The 24,321-nt window shown below is 55.6% G+C and overlaps 2 protein-coding genes and 1 long non-coding RNA gene across 20 annotated transcripts in view; 1 reads left to right on the plus strand and 2 right to left on the minus strand.

Annotated features, from left to right (window-relative positions):
• Positions 1-4,790: 4,790 nt before the first annotated feature.
• FOXJ1 (forkhead box J1) lies at positions 4,791-9,745 on the minus strand. Its single transcript, XM_033182274.1, has 3 exons — positions 9,533-9,745; positions 8,313-8,979; positions 4,791-6,555 (listed from the first exon to the last, which is right to left on the minus strand). Exons 2-3 carry the CDS (start codon positions 8,808-8,810, stop codon positions 5,788-5,790), a joined length of 1,266 nt encoding a protein of 421 aa, XP_033038165.1. The 5' UTR covers positions 8,811-8,979; positions 9,533-9,745; the 3' UTR covers positions 4,791-5,787.
• A 3,916-nt stretch (positions 9,746-13,661) lies between these two features.
• RNF157 (ring finger protein 157) overlaps positions 13,662-24,321 on the minus strand; it is an 87,606-nt gene continuing 76,946 nt past the window's right edge. For 3 of the 15 annotated variants that reach the window (XM_033182264.1, XM_033182269.1, XM_033182271.1), the window contains 4 exons: positions 24,010-24,182; positions 23,699-23,764; positions 22,551-22,599; positions 18,261-20,729 (listed from right to left, as the gene is read on the minus strand). In XM_033182264.1, the coding sequence (XP_033038155.1) occupies positions 20,473-20,729; positions 22,551-22,599; positions 23,699-23,764; positions 24,010-24,182 (545 nt within the window). In that variant the 3' untranslated portion in view covers positions 18,261-20,472. Of the gene's footprint in view, positions 14,000-15,885; positions 15,929-18,260; positions 20,730-21,866; positions 21,960-22,550; positions 22,600-23,698; positions 23,765-24,009; positions 24,183-24,321 lie in introns of those variants that run through there. The other 12 variants (XR_004430460.1, XM_033182265.1, XR_004430462.1 and 9 more) reach the window with 10 other exon arrangements.
• Positions 13,999-24,015, plus strand: LOC117066716. 4 transcript variants are annotated; one of them, XR_004430464.1, is made up of 4 exons: positions 13,999-15,558; positions 15,913-16,221; positions 21,915-22,289; positions 22,927-24,015. It is a non-coding gene; the product is annotated as an uncharacterized LOC117066716 (long non-coding RNA). The 4 variants fall into 4 exon arrangements; XR_004430466.1 differs by lacking the exon at positions 22,927-24,015 and having other exon boundaries at positions 13,999-14,168; positions 14,584-15,558; positions 21,915-22,880; XR_004430463.1 differs by lacking the exon at positions 22,927-24,015 and having other exon boundaries at positions 21,915-22,880.

Here is a 24,321-nt window from a genome sequence, read left to right on the forward strand (position 1 = left end):
TCCAAGTTACTCCAGACCTGCTTCTCCGCACTTCTGCCCCTTATACCCTGTAGTTCCGCACACTAGCCAGAGCCCCCCACAGCCTCCGGTTCACCCTGATGTGGCCCCACTCCCTGCCCATTCTCTTCCTCTTCTCTCTCCAAGAAAGGGGGCGCTCACCCTTCCTGCCTCCTCTGAGACCCTCTTCCTCCTGCTCCCACCAGGAGCTCTCTCAGCACTGCCAACCCCTCAGGGGCACCCGTACCCCTTCTTTCCTTCAAATGCCCTCAGGCCTCCCATCTTAAAGTTCTCCTTGAGTCTGCCCTCACCCCTGTCTGCACCCTCTCCTTCCTTTCTCCCCAATTGGAGCTGGAGTTTGCTGCCTGCTCTCACTCTCCCCGCACCCCACCAACTGCACTAAGGAAATGGCCCCGTGGGAGGCCGCCGGGACCTCCAGGGCCAATGCTGGTTTCCGCTGCCCCCACTCAGGCTGCCCTGCGGCGCTCAGCACTGTGGGTGCTCCCTTCAGGGGCGGCGGGGAAAGGTGTGCGAGTGCAGGGGCTCCCGCTGCCAGAGTTCCCACGCGTCCTCCCCGCTCCCTCTCGGCTTTGCCTCCTCCTCCCTGGTCCCCTGGTTTCCTAGTGGTGGTCCTTGCTCTCCACTCCCCTTCCTCTGTTCTCACTTCCACATGAGAGGCCCCCAAATCCACAGGGTCTACAGTCTGTCCCCTCGCTCAATTCCAGAAGCAGGCACCTTGGGGCTTTCCTCAGAGTTCTCCCCGGGCCACAATGCCTTCTACCTCTGCACACCCTGGGGTCAAACCACTGCCTCCAGAGGCCTCAGGAGTGTTCCCAGCCCAGGGACTGGAGAACCCCTGGGTGTTGCCTCTCTGGCTTCTCGGCTGCTTTTCTATCTTGTGTTGATCTGCCAACCAGCACATTGATTCATTCACTTATTCAAAAAATACTTAACACGTTGGGGGCTGTGATGCCTCGAAGGTAGGAATGAGCAAGACAGGTCATCTTCCAACAGGGGTCTACAGACCTGTGGGCTTAGGAGGTAGGGTCCGTATCCCAGTCTGCCCCTCCTTGCCCCCTGCCCAGCTCATGGACACAGTTCACTCAAAGGAAACTGAAGGCACTCTGTTGCTCAATGGGGATGGGGACAGGGCTTGGTGCCCAGGGTTAGGCAGGAAGAGAGGCAGGGCAGCTGGCGGGGGTGCGGGGCTGCAGACGGAGCCTGCGGGTGGCTGGGCAAGGGGAGAGCTGTGGGCAGCTGCCCCACCTCAGCTTAATTCCCTGGGCAAACAGCAGCATTGGGAGGGCTGCCCACCGCAATCCTGCTGCGGCTCTGACTTCAAAGGGCTCTGGGGGCTGTGGGCGGGATGGGCTTGGTGGAGGTGTGCACACCTCTCCAATTCCTGGAACTCCTGCTTTCCTGGGAACGCGGGTCCTGGGGCTCAGACCTCTCTGTCCTCAGAACAAGTGGTGCGGCCCAAGGGCAGGTGAGGGGCTGGTGGGAGTCAGTTCAAGACTGTGCTGGGAGGCTATCAGGGGCCAATAGGGAGACCCTCAGCCCTGACAGCCCCCTCCGTTATGGTACCCCCCACCTCTCCTTGCCCTGCCAGTTCAGGCTGGCTGGCTTCTGGGGGACAATGTCCTTCCAGTTGGCCCCTGCCAACTTCTGACGCAGACAGGGAAGGTTCAAGCCCCAGCACGCCCGGTAGCTCTGACCTGCCCACCTGGGAGCCACAGAGTGGGGCAGACACAGGTGCCCTGGGAAGAAGGCAGCCCCTGAGGGCCTCCTGCGCTTCACTTGCTCCTCAGCTCACACCAGTCAGTGAGGCTTTGGCATGGGGGGAGCTCACAAAGCCCCCTCCCCTGCTCGAGGTGCACAGCCCCCCCGCCCGCCCGCCGCCTCGTCACCTGTGTTTTCCTCATCAAACAAGAAAGTGTCAGCAGGACCCAGGCTCCTCCCCCACCCCATTGTTAACAAGGCTGGCTTGGCGGCCCCTCCCCATATCCCCACCCCCGACAGGCCCAGGCCTGCCCTGAGGGACCAGCCCACTGCTCCCTGCTGGGAGCGCACCTACACCTATTTACCTTTGGACCTCAGCCCAGGAGGGAGGTGCACCTGACCCTCCACCGCCCCGCCTTCCTTCCTGCCCTCCAGCTCACCCTCTTCCAGCAAGTCTAGGTCCTGGGGCAGGGGAGGAGGTGGAGAGCCATTCCTGACTCCTGCCCCAGATGGAGCTCAGCTCTGCAGGAGGCCTGAAGAGTTCGTCCCAGTGGAGCATAAAGTGTGGGGTTGAGGGGGATCCCTGGGGACCTTACAGACCTGAGAGTCACTGGGCCCCAGGTGGCCTGTCCTATGGAACAGGATGTGCCCTGGGGAGGGAAGGGGAGCCGTGCAAGGTCTGAGCTCCTGGCCTTTCCTCCCACATCCTGGCCCTCCCCACCCTCTCCATCACATTCCTAACGGGGGGTTACAGTGGGAAGACAGAAGGGGGAAGAGGCAGGAAATTCTGGGACAGAAGGGTGGCCCTGTGCTTTGGGAATGGGCTTCCCCCAACACTTAAAATGAGGTGGGGCTGGGCGCGGTGGCTCACTCCTGAAATCCCAGCACTTTGGGAGCCTGAGGCGGGCGGATCACTTGAGGATCCAGCCTGGCCAACATGGTGAAACCCCATCTCTACTAAAAATACAAAATTATCCGGGCATGGTGGTGCACTCCTGTTATCCCAGCTACTCAGAAGGCTGAGGCAGGAGAATCGCTTGAACCTGGGAAGTGGAGGTTGCAGTGAGCCGAGTTTGTGCCACTGCACTCCAGCCTGAGCGACAAAGCAAGACTCCGTCTCAAAACAACACAAAACAAAAAGAGGTGGTTCAGGCAGGGGCTGTCACATGCAGCAGGGGCTGGTTACCCCAAAAGTGGAGGTTGCAGGTTAGAATGAAAAGAGATGAGGAACCTGCCCAGGGAACTTGAGTTATGAGCTCAAAGCCACACAGCTCCAAAGAGATAGGACAGTGAATGTACAGTGATCTCGGATTGGGATGCTGGCACAGGGAGGAGCGTGATGGGGCAATCTGCAAAGTTTGAATGGGGTCCGTGGATTAGATGGGATTATCAGGCCAATGTTAATTTCCTGATTTTTTTTTTTTTTTGAGACAGGGTGTCACTCTGCCACCCGTGCAGGAATGCAGTGGTGCAATCACAGCTCACTGAAGCCTTGACCTCCTGGGCTCAGCTCAGGCAATTCTCCTGCCTCAGCCTCCTGTGTAGAGAGTAGCTGGGACCACAGATGCACACCTCCATGCCTGGCTAATTTTAAAAATTATCTGTAGAGGCCGGGCGCGGTGGCTCACGCCTGTAATCCCAGCACTTTGGGAGGCTGAGGCGGGCAGATCATGAAGTCAGGAGATCAAGACCATCCTGGCTAACAGTGAAACCCCATCTCTACTAAAAATCCAAAACATTAGCTGGGCATGGTGGCGGGCGCCTGTAGTCCCAGCTACTTGGGAGGCTGAGGCAGGAGAATGGCAGTGGGATTTTTCAGGAGCCTCCAGGTGACTGTCAAGCTGGGGCAAACCTTGATCTGCTTCTCAGGCCTGGTGCTTCCCCAGTGGGCGGTCCTGCCTGCCCCAGACATTGCCCCTCTTCCCCCCAGCACAGGCCTGGGGCACACAGCTACACGCCCCGCCTGCCAGTCCAAAGCTGGAGGTTGATCCTGTGGGTAAAAGGCTGGAGCCCACCTTGTTCCCCAACGCTGAGGTCCATGAAGAGGAAGCGGGTGGACAGTGAGGAGAAGGAGGGGGAGTCGCTTGCGGAGTGAAGGGAATTGAGGCAGCCCTCAGCCTGCCTTCCTGGACTCTGCAGGCTGCGTGCCCTCCTGCAGTATTTAGAATAATTAGCAAGTGAAAGCAGCCAGTTAGCAGGGGAATGCCAGGTTGGCCTAGAGCCAACCTCGAGGCTGGAGAAAGAAAGGGGCTTTGGGAGAAAGGGGTCCGCGGAGGCTGGACAGGAATTCTTGGGACGTTGCCTGTTTGTGCCCCTGTGTGTGTGCGCCCGTGTGCGAGGAAGTGGCTCTCTGGAGGTGTCGTGCACCCGTGAGGGTGTATATGTGGCAAGGACGGAGTTGGGAGGTGGCTCCCAGGCGAAGCAAGGGGAAGGGGATTAAAAGGTGCTGGCTGTCACCCAGACACAAATTTCCCGTGCCTCAGTTTCCCCATCAGAATTCTGGTAGTCTGGCTCCTGCCACTGTAGGTGAGAGGGGCGGGTCTGAGCTCACTCCCTTCCCTGGTGGCCTTCCCTGGTTGGGCCAGGTTGTGTGGGAAGTGAGGGCCCTGGGGCTGGGTCCCTCCAGGAGAGGACCAAGTGAGGGAGGTGCTGGAGACCAGCCCAGGCCGGGGATGGCCGACTGGGGCAGGCCGGCCTGGGCAAGCCCTCGCAGCGGGGGACAGCAGGGGCCGAGCCCAGGACACATTTAGCCTTTGAGTTCCCTGGGTCTGGGGGCGGGGGCCACTCCTCCTCCCTTTGTCTCCTGATCCCCCAGGGCTGTGGGCCTCAGTCTCCCCATTGCACGGATGGAGCCACTGAAGCCTAGGCTCCAGGGGACATCTGAGAGCCACCCCTCAGTCCCTTCCTCCCTGGGGATGCTGAGGTCATGGGGAGTTCGTCAGTGTTCTTTGCAGGCCCTAAGTGCCCCCCACATCTTCCTCTCAGTCATCCCTCACTCCAGCAAAGAGAAGCGCTGCCCCTCCGGAACACTGAGCCCTCACCTGTTCCCAAAGAAAGTTTGGAGAGGATCCACATTTAGATTTTTAAAAATTTTATTTTTAAAAACTTTTCATTGTAAATAACTTCCATGAAAAAGGTTAAATTGCCCCATGGGGCAGGAGGGTGGATGTGGGACGCAGCCCAGGGGATCCAGGTGGAGCAAGGCACGCCCCACGCCCCCGAGGAATGCAGACAGGGGCGTGGGGTTACCCCTTCTTGGTCCCAGTAGTTCCAGCAAGCTCGGTGTCCCTCCCAGTTAAGCCTCAGCTATAGCTACACTCACTACATTAGTCTGTCTGTCCTGTCCCCTACAGCTTGGATGCCCCGGCCCCCAAACCGCCAAATCCGAACTTCCTGCTGCTCTCAGCTTCAAGTCAGGCTTAAAGATTAGGGGCCAGGCAAAGATCCCAGAGGCCTTACAGAGGATCTCCTTGCCCAACCCTGTGCCCCCACCTCATTTTGATCTCCTCTCTCTGCCCCCTCCCCCAGTCCATATTCTGCTCAGCTCCGCCCCATCCACTGCCTGCCCCCGGCTCCAGGGAGGCTCTGCCAGGAGAAGCCTCCAGGGGGTTAATTTGCTGTCACCTAATTAGCATTTGTTGTACCTGGGGACTCTCTCTGGATAGAGACCTGGGGAAGCGGGGCGGGGGGGGGGGGGGAGGGAGGTGCTCTGGGAGGGCCCGGTTCTGTTCCTCCCCAGCCTGACCCAGGCCCCTCCAGGCCTAGGCTCTCATGGCGAAGGGCCCTTTAGCTGGTTTCTGGGGCTGGGAAGACGCGGAGCAATGAAACACTGTGTGAACAAGAGGGGCTGGGGAGAGGAGGCAGCGATTCTGGTCCTGGGCCCTCGTTCTCAGCCTCCTGGGCTTGAATCTGATGGCAGCTGGGGCTGGTGGCCATGTGGCCTTGTGGGGCCAGCCTTGGAGCCCTGGCCCAGCCCCTGCCTGGGTGGTGGGGTGTCTGTGGACCTGTGTTGGGGGGTAGTTCTGGGCCCTGACTTGGGCACTGTCCAGAGGTGGGGCAGGGCCTGGCCTCTTACAAGAAGGCCCCCACGCTGGCCCAGTCCTGCAGATCGGAGGCCAGGGTGGCGTCCCCGGCCTCAAAGAGGGGCTCTGGGGGCAGACAGCCACTGCCGCTCTCGTCCCAGGGGTGCTGCAGGAAGGATGTGGCCAGGAAGGTCTCGTCGAAGTCCAGACTGTCGGCAACCTGCTCCACCGAAGGCCCCCAGGTGGCGGGGCAGTCGATGTGGCGACCGTGGATGGTGAGGTCTACATCCACGTGTGAGGCGGGGCTCAGAGGTGGGCTCAGCTCCAGGGCCTCCAGCGCACCCAGCTCCCCGCCCAGAGTGCCGGCGTCGAAGATGGCCTCCCAGTCAAAGTTGCCTTTGAGGGGTTCCAGCTCACCCTGCTCCTCCGGGGTGGGCAGCAGGGTGCTGGGGGGCCGCGGGACCTTGGCTACCCGCTTGGGCAGCGGCTGTTTGCGCTTATGCCCCAGCCTGCCCTCGCCTGCACCCCAGCCTGCCTCCCCGGTGGCCTCCTCGAACTCCCGCAGTAGCTGCTGGGCCTCGGTGTTCACCGTCAGCGGCCTGGCCCGGGGGACAGCGCTGGGCTCCTGCGCAACCTGGCGGGCAAAGGCTGGGTGGATGTGGACAGGGGGCAGCCGCCGCTTCTTGAAAGCCCCGCTCAGCAGCCGCTCCGCGTACTGGGGGTCGATGCGCCAGAAGCCCCCCTTGCCTGGTTCGTCCTTCTCCCGAGGCACTTTGATGAAGCACTTATTCAGAGACAGGTTGTGGCGGATTGAATTCTGGGTGCAGGGAGAGAGTGAGAGAGAGAGGAACCGCTGGGTCAGTGGGGATGGGGAGACGAAGTGACACCTGGTGCTCCTGCGCGCCCCCCATCTTTTCTCTGGCAGGGGAGAGGAGGTGGGGACAGACACGCTGCTCTGCCCAGGCGGCTGCGGCTCTGGGACACCAGCCACAGGGCACTGGGAGCCCGGAGTGCTGTCGGGGGCTTTTGTTCCCTGTTGCCGGGATATCTGCCTGCTCAGTCATCCGAGCTCTGAGCCGCAGGGTGGCTCTCGGTGCCACCCCCGTCGCCTACCCTCCCTCCCTCACCCTGCCGCTCACAGCCTCTGGCCAAAGCCCTTGGCTCCCCCAGGGCCTGGACCACCGTCTCCCTTTGCCTGGGCCTGGCTGGCCCTCTGTGTGAGTGAGTGGGTCCAGGGAGGGGGCTGGGCAGCCGAGGATGGAGAGGTGGAGGAGAGAGAGAGCCAGCGAGCGAGCGAGTGAGCAGGGATGAGGAGTGGGGGATCTGATGACTTTCCTTGTTTGTTGAGCCTGCTGCTAGCCTGGGCCTTCACCCCCCACGGCCCCCTCCCCCCACGCCGGGCTCAGTTGATTATTACCCAGCCAAGAGCTAAGAGCATAGCACTCATTCCTTGGGCCTGTTTCCCAAAGCCAAGCTGCACAGGCTTAGGGTAGGGTGGGGCTGAGGGTCTCTGCTTTTTCGGTGCAGCTACAAATGACACGGCTCTAGGGTCAGGGGCATTGGAAATGGCTTGGGACTGTGGTCCTGTGGCCTGCCCACTTTGGGTGCTTCAGGGAAGAGTCTGGATGTCCTTGAGGGGGCTCTGCCTCCAACTAGCCCTTGATGGTGATGGCTGAAGACTCTTAGGGCACTGTCTACCCAGCCTCAAATCCACCATCCTCCTGCCTTGTCCATTCTTAGGTGCTTAATCGTGTCCAAAGACTGCTGGGGGACAGGGGTCCTGGGCTGGGACAGCAGGGCAGGTGGGTGGATAGTGCCCCGCAGCAAGGCTGGGATGTTTACATGGTGGCCTGGGCCCCTTGGCTGCTCAGTGCCTGGTTTCGGAGACGTGGAACACGATGCCAGTGTGGTAGGCAGAGCTCCTGTGGAAGGCACCTGGCTCAGGTAATTGTCCCCCCAGGGAGGTTAGCTGAGAGCGGGGGTTGGAGGCAGGAAACTGAGCAGAGGTTGAGGTAGGGGGCTGGGACAGCAGCTTTAGGAAGGCCCCTTACTCCCTTCACCCTCCACTGGGACACATGCTACAGCACCCCTTCCATTTCACCCTCCCCAAGCCAACTGCAAAAGGGCAGGACATAGAGCCTGGCAGGGAGGCCACGTTCCAGTTTCCGTTTCTGACTCCCGGCCCGACACACCATCCCGGGGCAGGGCAGTGTCTAGGAATTCTAGGACTTGGGACAAGAATGTGCCTTCAGTTCATCGCTCTCCCCAAGGAGACTCTGTCCACGCAGAGTCTAGCCGTGGTCTTTGGCCTGGGCCTGCTGGATGAATGGCAGGTTCTTTCCCCTTGAATCTCAGCCTCTGCACCCCTAATGCCCTCCACCTCTAGACATTCTCCCTTCTCTCTCTCTCTGGAAGTCAAAGGAGGGGCAGTTGCAAGAACTGGGCTCCTTTGCAGTGCTCCCTTCTGGCCGCACCGAGCCTACTTGGCCTGCAGATCTGGGATATGAATCCAGCGCGGCGTGGGGAGCGAGGAGGGAATGGGGAGGGAGCCGCCGCCGCCCGTGCCTACTCTACCTGCCAGGTGGGATCTGCGTGGCGGAAGTAGCAGAAGTTGTCCGTGATCCACTTGTAGATGGCCGACAGGGTGATCTTGGTGGCCTTGCTGGCCTGCATGGCCATGCAGATGAGCGTGGCATACGAGTAGGGAGGCTTTACGTGCGGGTTGGTGGCGTAGTCCACGTCGTCGGGGGGCGGGGCCTGCAGCCCCGGGGGCGCGCTCCGCGACGTGCACGACGACGTGGGCTTGCCCGGCGTGTGCGGCTGCCCCAAGCAGGCGGGGTCGGCCGCCAGGGGGGACCCGGGCGCCGCCGAACCTGGCACCTGGTGGTAGCCGTGGGTGTCGGTGCCCCCCGGGGGCAGGGCGGGGGCCTTGGCGTTGAGAATGGAGAATTCCTGCAGCCACTGCAGGCTGGTCAGGCTGTCATCCAGGGCGTCGGGCTCCTCCAGGCCGCCCTCCGGCCCGGCCTCCTCCGCCGGCCCAGCTCCCGAGAGGCGCAGCCAGCTCTCCGCCATGTCTGCGGGGAATCTCCGAGGGGGCGGTCAGCATCCACGGGCTGAGCCGGGGGTGGCCCGCCGCGCTCTCTGGCCCGCTGAGTCCCGCAGCTCCGGTTACACGGCCTCCCGGACGCGCGCTTCCATCTCGCGACCCCGGGGGCGCCTCCTCCTTATAAGTATGTGGTGCCTGCGAGGACCACGGCGGGAACTGAGCACTACCCCACCCCCGAGGGGACAGTGTGTGTACGGGGACGCCTCTTCTAACATCATCCCCGCAGCTGGGGAGGATCTTTTAATGCCGAGGTCTGGGAAACAGAAGCAAGGCCCTGGGGTCCCACCCCACAAGATCCGCCTCCCTCTTCCTTTCCTCTTCGAGGTTTTATTAGCCAAATAAAGGAAGAGGGTAGGGGCATCCGAGGCTATCCTTTTCTCCCGAAGAGCAGGAAATCAGGACCCCCTTCCTCCCCGCAACAAATGGAAATGGGGCGAGAAGTCTGAGAGGGCAGTACGACGGGGCGGGGGCGGAGCAGGTCCTCTGATCGTTGAAAGGTAATATTATGATAGGGGATCATCGGGAAGGAAGAGGACGGAGCAGTTATGGGGGGCAGGAGGCGAGTTTCCCCCAGACTCCTCCGATGTCAGTCCCTGGTCCCACCACTTCCGTCAAGGACGAATGAGAGCGGGCTGGTACCGTCGCCCACCCTCCCCCTGTCCTGCAGTCCCCCAGCCCTGTCCCTTACCTGGCTCAGAGCGCAGCCGGGGCCAGAGGAAGGTTCTGGAAGAAGTTCCTCCCACCCCCTGCGGCTCTCTGCCCCCAGCTCGGGGGCCCTGCCAGCGACTCTTGCCGCCCCCCCGCCCGACGGCGCTTCTCTGAGCTACCGCGGCCCCGGGACCGGCATTAAGTAGCCGCTCCAAAGGCTTCTCCCGCTGCCATGGCGACGCCCCGCCCCCATAAACAGCTTCCGCCGCTGCTATTGGTCAGTACGTCTCCAAGGAGACCGCGGGCACTTGCCACTCTCTCTGGCGGCAACTCTCTTCGAACTCCCTCCTTCTGCCGCCCTCTCCCGCGCCACCCAACCCCCTACCCGCCGCTACGTCCCGGCTCGGCTCATTCCCGCCCGAGGGCCCCGCGCTGGGGTCGGAGAAGCGCGCGGCCCGCGGCACCGGGAACCGCTATGGATCCGTTCGTCCTGGGGAACTACGACTCTCGCACCCATCCCTTTCTGTCCCGGTCGCTCTGAGGCGTCGACTGCTCCTGGGACGGAGCCTGCGGTTGGGGGGCTAAGGCTGGGAGCGGACTCAGGCTCGGGAACCGTATCCTTGAGATTTTCTTTCCTCTCCGCTACGAGTGGCACTTTCTCAAGTTTCTGCAGCCTTTCCCTCTCCCCGGACTCTTAGGGTCTTTCTCTGGTGCCCCAGGGAGGTCTGACTTTCCGATGCCATCTGCCGCTTACATCCACAGAGGCAGCAGACACACCCAGGAGGCAGGGTAATCCAGTGTGTCCCAGTAAGCACCTCTTTCCCCACCCGTATCCTCGAGGTTCCAGGAAGCTGACATTCCAGAGGCTTCCGCAGAAGCGCACTCACTCCTTTCGGAGAGAGCTGATGAAGCAGAGCCCGTGGGTAAAACTCTGAAGTCACGGACTTGTCAAATTCTCCTAGCGGAGTCAGTTGCCCAATGAATTTCACCAACTTTTAAGTGACAGGGATTAAGAGTAGAGGGACTCTGGCCCTTCCTCCTCCCTTCCCCTGGCCTCCCTCCTGTCACCAGCTTTCCTGCTCTTTAATTATTGAGGAGCTGCAGGGTTGGACGTTCTCCGGTTTAAGGCGGCTGCAGAGGCAGTGGTGGGGGCTGGGTTGCTTACCTAGCCTCTGCCCAGGAGCTGGAGAGCTGGGGTCGGGAAGCCTGGTGCCCAGGCCATGAAGAAAGCCCAACAATGGCCCATCACTCCCCAGCCAACGTGCCTTTCCCTAGCCCTTGCCTCTCCCACTCCTCCAACTCCAGATCCTCTTGGGTAAAAATACTAAAGAGTGCTGGAGAAAGACAAACTTTCACAGATAAGCTCATTTTGCAGTTAGCTCTCCTTTCCTTGTAAACAGTTTTATTCATTTTTAAGAATCATGCAGCAATCCATAAATATTGCATTCTTGATGTCCCCACTGTAGTGTGCCCACAAGTGTACTCCAGGGAGAGGGGTACACAGACGGCACAAGCAGTATACACATGCACACACCAGGTGTGCAGACCAAAGCAAAGTGAGTGACCAGCGTGCCAACTCCAGGTGGGCAGGATCCTAACTCTCCAGGTGAGATGGCTTAGAGTGTGGGAGGGTCTATGCCTAGGAGATGCCTCAGCAGGGGTAGAAACTCTGGTGGGATGGAACTGGGCAGAAGGAAAAAAGGACTCTATGAGGAAGCCGGGATCACACTACCTGAAGGCAATAAAGAGAGTACAGGCCTAGTGCAGCAGGAAGGAGCCCTGGGTCTCCATAGTTAGGCTGTGCTCTGTGGGAGAAGCCAGGCCCACCTCTTCTCTTTGGGTGAACTGTTGATGTGACTGTGACTGTCTCCAGATGAAGGACTGGGGCAAAAGAGTTGGCCACTGACCTGTCCTCATCAGGCTGAGGACCAACTCCTTGGATGAAGTATTTCTGTGGGCCACAGAGCTAAATGACAGCCAAGAGAAGGCAGGGGGACAGAGGAAGAGGAGAAATAGTTACTGAGAAACAAGTAATGGACATTTCTAACCTAGGTATGCCTTGGACATGGGGCTGAGGCCTTGAGGAATCTTTCTGTGCTTCTCCCTAGGAGAGGATTAAGCACCTGCTGAGGAAGGACACGGATCCTCCAGGAAGGGGGTCCTGGCCACTGCGGTTACTGTTTACCTCAGTCTCCTTCATCTCAGCTCCTTCCTCCCTCCTCCCAGGTAACACCACACTGTGAATACTACCTGCAGGGGACAGGACAGGAGGTGGTCTGTGTGCCACCACCCCAGGATAAGGGAAGCTCCCTGTCACCTGCTGCTTCTGGGCTCACATTTCAGGGAAATCAGGAAGTGGGGTTATTGCTCAGCTTATGCATCTCAACTATGAAAGGGGCGGGAAGAATGTAGGGGGAAGGAAAGGACATTAGGTGGGGCCTGAAATGGTAAAGTCTACTGCAGTATTTCAGAGAGGGTGGAGGATGCGTTCCACTCCATCAGGGCAGGATGTAAGTCATAACTACTAGGCAGTGAGACTGTCACTGCACTCTTGGCATCTGCAGCCACACAGGAGCAAAGGACCCCCTGGGCGCCAGGCTCTTTTTGAGGCTATCTGCCTTGGAAACACCTTGACTTTTTTTTTTTTTTTAGACAGTTTTGATCTTTTCGATCTTGTTACCCAGGCTGGAGTGCAGTGGTGCGATCTCGGCTCACCGTAACCTCCATCTCCTGAGTTCAAGCGATTCTCCTGCCTCAGTCTCCCACGGATTTGGGATTACAAGGCACGCGCCACCATGCTTGGCTAATTTTGTATTTTTAGTAGAGAAGGGATCTCTCCACGTTGCTCAGGGTGGTCTCAAACTCCTGACCTTAGGTGATCCGCCCGCCTTGGCCTCCCAGAGTGCTGGGATTACAGGCATGAACCACCATGCCTCGCCAAAAAACTCTTTTAGGGTAGCAATTCCAAACCCTAAGACAAGTCCACCACAATGGGCATAGCCTATAAGGCTCTCCTACATCTCAACCTCACAAATAATAGTTGTTTCTAGCTTTGCTTTCAAACTAATCTCATGCCCTACTAAACCACCACCTTTTCCAAAGGCCAGTAGACACCACATGGAAGAGCCACATGGAATCCACTGATGACACGCATGCTGAGGAAGGCAGAGCAGCCACCACCTCACAGTCCAGCTGTGCTGTTTCAGCTCTTGTATTTGTGACCTCACACTGGACTGGGACAGGGAGTGCACACGAACAGAACACTATTTCTGAACTGCCAATCAGCATGTGACTGGCTCCATCTCCCTCTTCAGTGATTAGGCTCAGTAGCTCTGGAAGGCAAGGGAGGAACACATGGAGGATGGGGAGAGCCCTTGAGGTGAAGGCCCTGAGCCCTGATTCCAACCTCTGCTCCCAGCGCACTGCTGCTGGCCACATGCTGCTGCCTGAACTTAGTTCAAGGCTCTCCACCACTTCCTTTGGGGACCTGGGCACCAAACTGAGAATCACTGGTTCACATTTCTCTCAACCATTAACAAAAGGGGGTAGAGATGGGGGCAATAGGGACAAGAATGCCACCTCCCAGGTGAGTGAAGATGAAATATATGACCACTCCCCACCCAGTGCTTGGCACACAGAGGTGGTCAACACGTTTCTTGAAATGTCACCTTAGGATGGAGTCCCAGGCCTCCCTGAATGCACCTGATCAGGAGAAATGCTCCTTAAGGGAAATCATCTTAACTGGGGGATTCTCAGATTCAAGGGCTCCTTCTTAAGCAGACAGGCATGTGAGGCCCAGGAGACTGGCTCTGCTACCAGAAGGAAGGATTGTTTCTTTCAACCAATCTTTTGGTTGCTACCATTTCTTGTCCTTGAGAAAGGTGCTCCTAGTGCTTGTGGAGGGAAATGCCATATCCGTGCAGTATTGCTCTCCCTTTTCACAGCAGCCATCCTCCAGCCCTACCCCAAACTGCAGGTTTCCAATTGGTTATGATGTGCCAGAGACCAGGAAATGCCAGAGGGATGTTTGTAACAAAGCTGCCAAAACTCTAAGCCTTCTTGTTCTCCCCTCTAAGGAGAAAAAAGATGTGTAAGAAATTAGCCCACGGACCCCAGCTCCACCTGAACATCAAGATACCGTGGGGGCATTCCAGAGTCCCTGCAAAGGGTCTCGTGAGCTGCAGTCCATTGAGTGGCTTTAGGTCACGGAAAAAGGAGAGCTCCAGTTCCCTCTGAGAGGTGAGGGATTGTGGTTAAAGGTTGTAACAGCTGTCACAGGAGGGTGAAAAGTCTCCAGCATCTTGCTGAGGATGCCCAGCAGGCAGCAGCTGAGTGAGGATGGATGGAATGCAGGGGCAGGAGGCGAGCCCAAGTGCAGAGGCTGGGGCTCAGACAGCCAAGGGGCCCCACACACAGGGCCTCGTCTCAGAGTCCTCCAGGCTGCTGGATGACAAGCGCCGGCGCTGGGCATTCCGACTGACAGCATTGTCATCAGCCTGCCAGGCACCTGGGGACAGAAAATGAACATTACAGGAGCCAGACCTTTGGCCAGATCCAGATGGTGTCTCCAGCAGGGCAGCCCAGGAGTCAGCACGGAAGGAGCAGGATGCGTGTCACCTGAGACTCCGATGAGGGTGCGAGCCACAGCACTCGTGCGTGAGAACGGAGAGAAACAGGTACTGACAGGTGCAGAGGCTGCTCCTGCCCCCTGGGCTAGGTACAGTCACTGCCACTGTGGCTCCCAGACAGGGAGGGACATGAAAGATGTTCCTTGTTTTTTGAACTTACCCTGGGATCCACTTTCATATTTTAATTACTTGGTTTTAAAGTTTGCCTATATGTTACAATAGAGAGGAAAAGGAAATTGGGCCTCGCTGAGCTATTTTCATCGGGGCAGGAAGGGGTGGGGGGAAGTGAGAAGACTGTTCGTTCTGGCCTGAAGTGTTAATGTTTTCTGTGGGGCCCCGGGGGGGCAGGAAAGGACTGGCCACCCAGCAGGGTTTCTGGGATGGAAGGCTGCCCGGAGGGAGGACAGTGTGAGGCTCTAGCTCCCATCACCTGCCGTTGTCCTCTCCTCCTGCACCTACGCAGCTGTTGAGGTTTGCTACTAGCTGGTGCCATCAGCCCAGCAGACACCAGCCCGAGAGCCTTGGGGTCCCATAGATACCACCACTGAACGCATCCTCTCCCCAAATCTGCTGTTGTCCCCACGTGAGGAGCACCAGTGCCCATCTGGAAACCCATTCTTGGTGCTTCTCTTTCGTGTTCTGGATCCAATCCTCCACAACCTCCTGTGGGCTCACTTCCTAGCGGTGTTGTGACTACATCTGCAGTCACACTAACCTGGGCTCCACTCCCAGTTTACAACGGTGTGATCCGGGGCACATCAATTTACTGTGGGCCTTGGTTTTCTCATCCATCAGATGGGAGATGAGTACTGACCTCACAGGCTTGCTGTGAGGACTAGACGAGAGAATCCGAGTGTTGGTGAGTATCTGACTCCTAGAACAGCCTGTGCTCAGGCTCCTCCAGGCCATCTCGCCTCTCTCCTGAGAGTCCTCTTCATCTCCCGCCCACAGATGAGCTCACTCCCTCCAGTGAGGCTAGAGTGCTCCTGCCTTGGGCCTTGGGTGCCTCCGCTCTCAGGGCCCCCTGGCTCCCTGGCGTAGGGAAGGCATGTTGTCCTCCGGATCCTGTGGGCCTCCCAAGCATGTCTCCCAGTGCCCTCCCCTCATAAGGCACCTCTGGCAGGGTAAGGCACAGTGTGCTCCTAAGTACTCCCTGCAGCCTGAACTGCTCCACGCATGCCTGACACGGTGGAAAACGCTGGGTCCCGGAGCTCCTCCATGGGATGAAGCTCCTCCTGGGCAGGGGCTGTGACTTCTTCACTGTTGCAGTCCAGAGCCCAGCACAACACCTGACCCACAGGAGGACCTGTTCAGTGGATGAGGCCGACCAACTGTAGAGTGTGGCCATGAGGTTGAGAGAGGCCACTCACAAGTGTCCAGAGTCAGCCTCAGGCCAGCCCAGGACATGAAACCCTTTAATGGCACGTGGAGTCAGCAGGTATAAATGGCTTATTTCCATCAATGCCTTGGTGTGCTAATCCACCGGCTCTAGTAACAGTCTCTGGTGCTTGACCCCAGGGGAACAGTGAGAACAGGAGAGTCTTGGATCTCTCTCACATCCAAACTGAATTTGGGATCTTTACTCCCTGGGGGTGGGTACTGGAGCCTGGGACATGAGTCAAGCTGTTTTTTTCACCTCTAATGGTGGCACTATGTGTCTCAGTGTGGCAGGATGAATATAAGGCAATATTAATATTGCCTTTAAAGTGAGGAACCCAAAATAAAATGAGCTGTTTGTTCATTCATATAATTTGGTAGATCTCATACCTATTCCTCAATGTTTATGGGGCAGGACTCCGGAGCTGCGGCTGTTCAGTAGGAAAGACCAAAAGCAAATGGTAAACAAGAGAGAAGACACACATGCATGCACAAATAAAAACAGCAGCACCACCACCACCACCACCACCGCCGCCACCACCAGCAAGCCATGGAACGCTGGGCCTGAGAGGCTGCCCAGAGAGCCATCCTGACTCTGAATTCACAGGAGTCCTCGCTACAAATTCCACCCTTCTATTCTATAGAAGTCTTAGCCAGGGCAGAACATCGGTTACTTGTGGAAGACTCAAGAATCAGATCTGAAGTCTGCTCTCCTGGCCTCTTGGTAAGCTCTGTGGTGAGGCAGATTCGGCAGCAAGTCGGGGGGGCCCTTCCCCTGGCAAGGACCCTGAGGGGCCCATGGCAAGGCCCCGCTGCTGCTCTCTCCTCAGCCTCATTCCCACAGGGAGCCTGGCTCGGAGAGTCAGTGTGGGTGCTGAGGGGCCTTCCAGAGCAGGTGCCGCCATTTTGTCTGGCTGAATCCAGGCCCCTCCAGCCAAAAAAATGGAGCGTAGAGATTTAAAATCCTTAGAGGAATATGGGTAACAGTGCTTTCTATTCACGTCTCATTTTTTGGGATATCAAAAATGGGAGTATAAAGAGACCTCTAGAGGTAGATTTTGGGAGTACATTTAGGAAAATTTCACAAGCCCCTCTCCTGCCTCTTATTAAATGTAAGGACTGTAACAGTTCAACTGTCTTTGTAGGGTTGCTCTCCAGGGGAAGGAGGAACTTAGTTTGAATTTTTCCTTAGTGCCCACAAAGTGCAAATAGCATCTTAGTCTTGGGTTTTGAGGCCTCTCAAAAAGAGGAGATAATTCAATTTCAGGTCTCCACAAACCTTTTTAGATTTCACTGGATATGCTCATTCCAGTGGAATGCAGTCATTTAAAAATTATATTTGTATTCCCAGTAAAAAGACCCAAATTATCTTTGCCTTTGTTTTTTGTTTTTTTTTTTCTTCAAGATGGAATCTCACTCCATCTCAGCCTCCCAGGCTGGAGTGCAGTGGTGTGATCTTGACTCACTGCAACCCCTGGTTCCCAGGCTCAGTCGATCCTCCCGCCTCAGCCTCTTGAGTAGCTGGGACCTGGCTAATTTTTGTATTTTCTGTAGAGATGGGGTTTCACTGCATTGCCCAGGCTGGTCTCCAGCTCCTGGGCTCAAGTGATCACTCGCCTCGGCCTCTCAAAGTGCTGGGATTACAGGCGTGAGCCACTGCGCCCGGCCTATCTTTGCCTTTTTCCATCACTGACTATCCCAGGGCCTTCATAGAACTGTCACTTGCCATGATGACTATCCTGCCACCTGTGTAACAGTCCACCAAACTCCTTGGAGCCACATCTGCTTAGCATGGTCTCGCAATTCTAGTCTTACTACCACCTTTCACACCCGTCAACTGAGACCTCCTCCTTTATTCCTTTCAGAAGCAATCTCAGAACACACCACTCCCCAGTGAAAAACCAAAAATCCACCCTTGATCTTGGGGCTCAGGAAAACCCAGAAGTTTCTTAGGGGAAGCAGGGCTGGAATGACAAAAGTGCCTCTAAGCCCCTCACCAGTGTGACCAGAGGATAGGAACCAACAAGGTTCTCAGTTCTTGCCACCAGCCAGGTCTCCTGGCAGAGCCTGTGAGCATGGTGCAGGGCACAGGGACAGCATGGGAGGCACCCTGGGTTCCATTTCCCACTGGCCTTCCATGAAGGGAGTGGCACCCGCTTGAAGAGGGAAACAGACTCAAGCAGAGACCAGGCGCATGTGCAGGTGTCCTGATGGGGAGAGAGCTGGCCGCAGGAACAGTGATGAGCTAAGACAGCCAGTGGTATCTCAGCCCTAGGATAGAAAACTGAACTTATAGCTGAGTGTGAAGAGGCCTATTTATTCCATGAGACCTACCAAAGTGGATATTCTTGTCTGTAACCTAGCAGACACTTCCAGAGAGTTCTCCAGCAAATCTGCTACCAGTGGAACCAGAGACACATTTTGCCTAGAGAGATGTGCTTTTCCCTCTCAAGTAAAAAGGGAACCAGAGGTTTTGAGACATCACTTTCACCCAGCTACTGACCGAGGATGCCAATTAAAAACAAATCATGGCCAGGCACAGTGGCTCACACCTGTAATCTCAGCACTTTGGGAGGCCAAGGTGGGCGGATCACCTGAGGTCAGGAGTTCGAGATCACCCTGACCAATATAGTGAAACCCCGTCTCTACTAAAAATACAAAAATTAGCTGGGCCTGGTGGCAGGCGCCTGTAGTCCCAGCTACTCAGGAGGCTGAGGCAGGCGAATCACCTGAACCCAGGAGGCGGAGGTTGCAGTGAGCCGAGATCGTGCCACTGCACTCCAGGCTGGGTGACAGAGCGAGACTCTGTCTCAAAAAAAATAAAAAACAGAAACAAAAAACCCCAAATCCTTTCCACTGTCCTTGCCACAGAAGCATTCCCATTTTTACTGAACAGAAATTAAAATAGTCTCACACATTTTTTTTCTTGGAAAATCTTAGGATATTGAATACAGGCCCTCATCTTGAGGCCTCTGGTGAGGATATAATGGGACATTTACAGTGCCTATACCTGAGGCCCTCTCCCAAGAGCCATCATAGGCATGTGATTTCATGTCTGGCACAAACTGTGAGCACATCATAATCTCTAAATAGCTGGCTCCACAAGTCACCCTAAGGAACCCCAGGGCTTCTCTCTTCCTCCCAGTCCTCACTCTCCTCCTGTGATCCCATGGAGTAACTATCAACAAGCAGGTCAGCTGGGGGGAGTCAGGAAGAGGAGGAATAAGCTCAGTTTCCACTAGCACTATTGGCTAAAACAACTCCCAGCAGCTCCCTCTGCTAAAAAAAATAGGGGTGGGTAAGGGAGCCCCTTGAGGGAGGCAAGAACCTAAATTTATCTCCTAAAGCCAAGTAAGGGGTTGACCAGGGTAGAGTTGCCTCAGACACAGGGCACGGTTAAGGCAGAGACATCATCTTGACGGAGGATGCCAATTAAAACCAAATCCTTTCCACAGCCCTTGCCACAGAAGCATTCCCATTTTTGTAAAACAGAAATACAGTCTCACAAATTTTTTTTCTCAGAAGATCTTAGTACCCTGAATACAGGCCCTTGCCAATCAGGAATGGAAGCCTTGCTCACAACCCCAAGCAAGCGCCTCCCAGGTGTGTGCGTGCCCAGCAAGCTTGGACTGGGCAAAGCATTGGCAGGGAGGACAGTACTGGCACGGAGTGAACAGGAACTTTCATACCAAGTCTAGAGAACATACATGAGTTTAGAAAATAAACAAACCAGACAGACAGATTTACATTTGGCAAAATGATGTGGAACACAAATGGACAGATGGAAGCCAGGCCAGGAGCGGGAAGGCAGGGAGTGAAGCAGCCCCTGGGCCCCAGCAGCTCCAGTCCAGGCCTAACTGGCAGGAGTCTGGCCCCTTGGTCAGCGCTCCCTCCTCCACACTCCGGCAGGAAGCGGGTCTTCCCTGGGCCTGTGCAGGAGAAGCAGGGGAACCGATACTGCCTCTTTTGGTCTCACTGAAGACGAAGAGGCCTGGGCAGTGCCTTTTGAACAAACTAAACAGAAAATGACTCAAGAAAGCCCTTTGAAGGGCTGGAGAAAGTGTCTCTAGAGAATTCCAGCTTCCCCTGCCACACGCTTGTGTGGGGCCAGAGCGTGCTTGGACTGTGTCTTGCACAGGCTGATGGAGAGTGGCAACCACAGAGGTCGTGTGGCTCCAACGCCTCCAGCCACGTCGCTGAGCGAGTAAAGCACTGGACCCGTGATGTGGCTGTTCTGAAGCTGAAGTGAGTCTTCGTTCGGGGAATGTTTAAGAGGATTCAAACAACAGAGTGTTAAGGACAATCTCTGTCGTGAAACCCGGAGGGGACATCTGACTGAGTCCACTTGGGCAAGATGTGGATTTTAGAAAAGCAGTTTTTAGAGCCCTTGAATGGGAACATTCACTAAAAAGGCACTTGGTGCTCAAAGTGTGATTAACCTGATCCTGTGTAAGACATTAGCTAGATTCGGTTTAGCATCATAAGGAGGAATAAGGGGCACAACCTGACAACCTGATCACCTATGAAGTTACAGCTCCAGGGAGCATAAAGGAGCCCTAACGTGACCTCTCCATTGGGATCCAAATCCAGTAGTATGTACAATGCAACTGGTAACCCAAAGCTCACTGCATCACAGAGCTATTCCCTAGCCTCTAAAATGCTGACTTTCACATTCCTCTCTGATCCTAGCTGAAACACTTTTCTTCTGAGGAGCTACGGCTTTACTTTTAAAGGGTTCAGGCAATCCTTCCAAGACCCTCGTAGAGAGGTGGTGTCTGTCTGCTCAAACTTCCTGTTGATGAAAACAAGACCAGGCCACCTGACACGGCACCTGCGAGGCCGTGATGTGGGGTGGAGAGTGGTTAGGCCAAATCATAAGTTTTGCTTCTTTCTTCCTATCCTAATATTCTCACTCAGAGCAAGGCTGGCTCATTGCAAAAAGCTCAAGGACTCTCCCAGGCCTTCTTACTTCCTTTCAGCAACTGGTCTCCAGCACTAGCACACCCCAGGCCTTCTTGGCAGGAACTGCAGGGCAGGAGATGGGTGTACCAGGGTGAGAGCAGGGGTAAGAGCACAGGGATCGTCTCCCACCAAGTTCATGTTCAGCAGACTGCCACTCACCAGGTAAGCAGACCTCAGAGCACAGCTTATTGTCCAGTGCTTTCACGCTTGCGATGTCAAAGTCATTGTTATTGTCACACTCCATACCTAGAAATGCGCATGTCCTCTGGCCTGTAATGGAGTTAATGCAGTTAGAGAGGTGCTGGCTGTGTTTTTCTCTGCATTGCTGTCCTTAAAATAAAAATCTTAAGGATGGAGACCAAAAAAAATCAAATGATATGTTAAAAAAAGACAATAATTTAGTGGGTAAAGAGTGGACAAGAAAGGAATCACATTGTGTGGGCATGTCTATGTTCTCACGCTATCCTGCTGTTTCCCTAGAGCCCTTTCCGTCTGCTGTTCCCTAACAAGTCAGATCACTGAGGAGGGCTGTGGGACACAGGCTCAACAGAGAACACTAGAGCGAGCAGAGCTGGGCAGAGGCCAGGCTGGTGAGGCTGCAACCAACCGGCAGAAGCTAGGGAGGGCCAGTGAGGAGGTCATCCTGCTCATGCCTGCATCTGCCTTGGGTGCGAGCTGGGTTTGTTTATGACCACATGGCTCTGCAAAATAAGTACATGAAACAACAACTAAAGGTCTTAGGGTCCATAATTTTGCATATCAAATCAGAATGACTACATTCACAAAATTATGATTTCCTTTCTTACGAGACCTCAGTTGTTATTTTCGGTGTGTTTTAAGTGGCTAACCAGAAATCTACACACATGTAAGAAGGGAAGGGAAAAGTTTTAAAAGGTGTCCTTCTTTAAAATCAAGCTCCCCTCTTTTTTTCTCAGTGAAAACAGAGAGAATAAAACAAATGCATTCCATGGGCTAGGGAATGTCAGGTGAAACAACCTGGCCACACTGTGCTTCTTAGAAGCAAATATTCGATGGGAGAAATAATCACAAGGGGTAACTCTAGAGCCTCAAGCACTGACGTCATCGACTGAGTTGCTGACACTCCAAACCCCCTTGGGCTGGGGTGCAAGAGCTGACGGAGGCAGCCTTGGTGGCCACCTTCTCCTTCAAGCTCCTTGGCCAGGCGGGAGCTGTCACGTCCACATGCACACCTCCAACACTTCCCAAGCGATGGCCAGCGCTAAAGCAGAAGCAATAGGATGACATCTGCTGGTGCTTCTGCATCCAGCCCGGGCATATGTGTGCTCTGGAGGCGCCCCTAAGGGAGGTGCCTCAGAGCAGCAGGAGGAAGAGTCTGGCTCCTGGCACACGTGGTGTTCCCTGCTTGTGGGAGACTTTCCTGCCCACCTTCTTCCTCCTATGTCCTTGCTCTGTGGGCCATTCCTTCTCTTCTAGCCTTACTGGAAACAACATTCTTCCAACTGAAGATAAAACTGAGGCCTGAATTATGGTAAAGGAAGATCATTACCATAGCCTTTAAAATACCTGCCTAAGCTGAGCTCCTGAAGAAACTTGGACCTGTTTCCTTGACCACGCCTTTAATATGTCTGCTGGCTCCTGAGAGTCCTCTTTTACAGTATCGTCGACCATTTTCCTAACTAAAGCAAGACCTGACCAGCTGCCAAATAGTCCTCTTCCCCACAGTGGAAGAAACGGCTACTGCTCTTCAACACTGAGACTGCCAGAAGAGCTCTGTGGGGCTCCACTGAAAACCTGCAGCAGGGAGGCTGATGATGGGAGCTGCTTAGAGAGCTTCCGAATCTACTTAAGGTAAACATAGACCTGTATGTATCTCCTGCAGCACTTGCACCTGACGTCCATGGCTCTGAGACCCAGAAAGAGCTGAGGAGGTCACAGAGGTCTTCAATGCTCTGCTTGCTTTGATGTACCACTAAGAAGACGACCTTTCCCTTAACAGTCCCACACAACTGAGCAGTGCCACCAAGTCATACTGGTACCCTTTTCTTTACCCCTTAAAGAAGACCCAGGAAAGAAAGATAACTAAAGGAAGTAAAGGACCAGATCTTTTACCATCTTCCTGCGTGGGTGATCCATCCTCTTCCTCCATAACATCATTTCCCTAGGACAGAAGGAAGGCCCTGTGAGTCTATAAAGTGGCAAAATGAGTAAACTGATTGGCTGAAGACAGAACTAATCATCCTAATGGTATCTAACTCCAGGGCCTACGTTAACAGCATATATTTCCATCTGTGTTTAATATGCCTGAGAGGCTGAGTAGAGGCAGATTTTGCTTGGTGAGGCACCATCTGCCTATAGGGATTAGATCCAACCCACATTACCCATATATGCTCAGAAGGGTCTGTCAGGAACACCCTTGTTAATAGTTTAGCTGATACTGTTTCTCTTGTTTTTTTTTTTGAGACGGAGTTTCGCTCTTGTTGCCCAGGCTAGAGTACAATGGCATGATCTCGGCTCACCACAACCTCCACCTCCCAGGTGCAAGTGATTCTCCTGCCTCAGCCTCCCTAGTAGCTGGGATTACAGGCATGTGCCACCACGCCCGGCAAATTGATACCGTTTCTCTAAGGTAGAAGTAAAAGTTACTAAATGAAAGAGCAAATTGTGAGATCATAAAACTTTGAGAAAGTCCTTAAGATCCCAAACCCCATCCAGATCCTCCATTGAGAGTAGCTGGCTCAAGAAGAGTTCTAGACCTCTCCCTGTGAGCCGGGGTTCCACAGCACACCACGGTCAGGGCACGTCTCACACTGAACTGTGATCCTGTCTGCCTGCTCGACTGGGCTCCTAGATGGGTGCAGTGGGTGGGGGTAGGCAGAAACCTCGCCACACAGATCTGTATAGGTCTGTATGTGCCCCAGCACCAATGAGCACCTGGGACACAGTCCCCAGTGTGAATACTAGTGGAATGACGGACAATACATTCTTAAGGCCAGGGGCTGGCAAGAAAAGTTCCCTCTTGAACTCACTCCACACCAGTGACCCTGGGAACCAGTGGCCTCACTCACTGGACAGTCCACAGGCCCTGGTGCAGCTGCTCTCATCTCTACCCACATTCTACTTCTCACTGATCTAGTCATGTCCCCTAGGAAGGCTTCGTTAGCAAAGCCTCCCGGCCCTGGTCCTTAATGGCATCCCCAGCCAAGGCCAGCACTGCTCTGGCTATGCGAAGGGGCAGCACTCCGTGCTGCTGGGGTTACCTCTGCATCCTGCTCTCCAGCTGGGAGGCCAGCCAAGTTGCTGTCTGGAGACTCCGCTGGCAGCCCCTGCAGAAGAGCACAGTTTTTACAGGCTCTTCCATCAAGCTCTCGTGACAGCAAACCCAAACCTTCTTCAGTACAAAATTGGTGTCAAATAGGAGGGTCAGACGTAAGGGAATGCCTTGTTTTCTGTGGCACTCCTGGCATTTTGGGGCGCTTTGCAGCCATGCATGGCAGACCTTTGGTTATGCTACTTTGGACATGTATGCAAAGAACAGAGAAGCCAGGGCGGTTCCCGTCCCTTCCCTTACCTCTTCTTCTTCCGAGGGGGCTCTGCTGGCAGACTGGGGGGAAGGGAGAGCCTCTCCCTCCTCTTCAGTGCCAGGGGCGACGTAGGAGCCAGACATGGAGGAGACGGTGTCGGTGCTGATCTGGGAGGATGCCATGGACATGACAGACTGGGCCAAGCTGCTGCTGGCAGGGCCTTTGGAGACAGGGGATGGGGAAGGAGCCTGGAGGTCAGGCAGGGCTTCTGCAAGCTTTCTGGGGAGCAGAGCCCTCTCCCTGCACTCAGGCAGTGAGGAGTGAAGTGGCCTTATCTTGCCCTCCCCTAAAAGTGGTTT

The sequence above is a fragment of the Trachypithecus francoisi genome, unplaced genomic scaffold (genome assembly GCF_009764315.1).
Source record: "Trachypithecus francoisi isolate TF-2019V2 unplaced genomic scaffold, Tfra_2.0 Lachesis_group20, whole genome shotgun sequence".
NCBI classification, from domain to species: Eukaryota; Metazoa; Chordata; class Mammalia; order Primates; family Cercopithecidae; genus Trachypithecus; species Trachypithecus francoisi.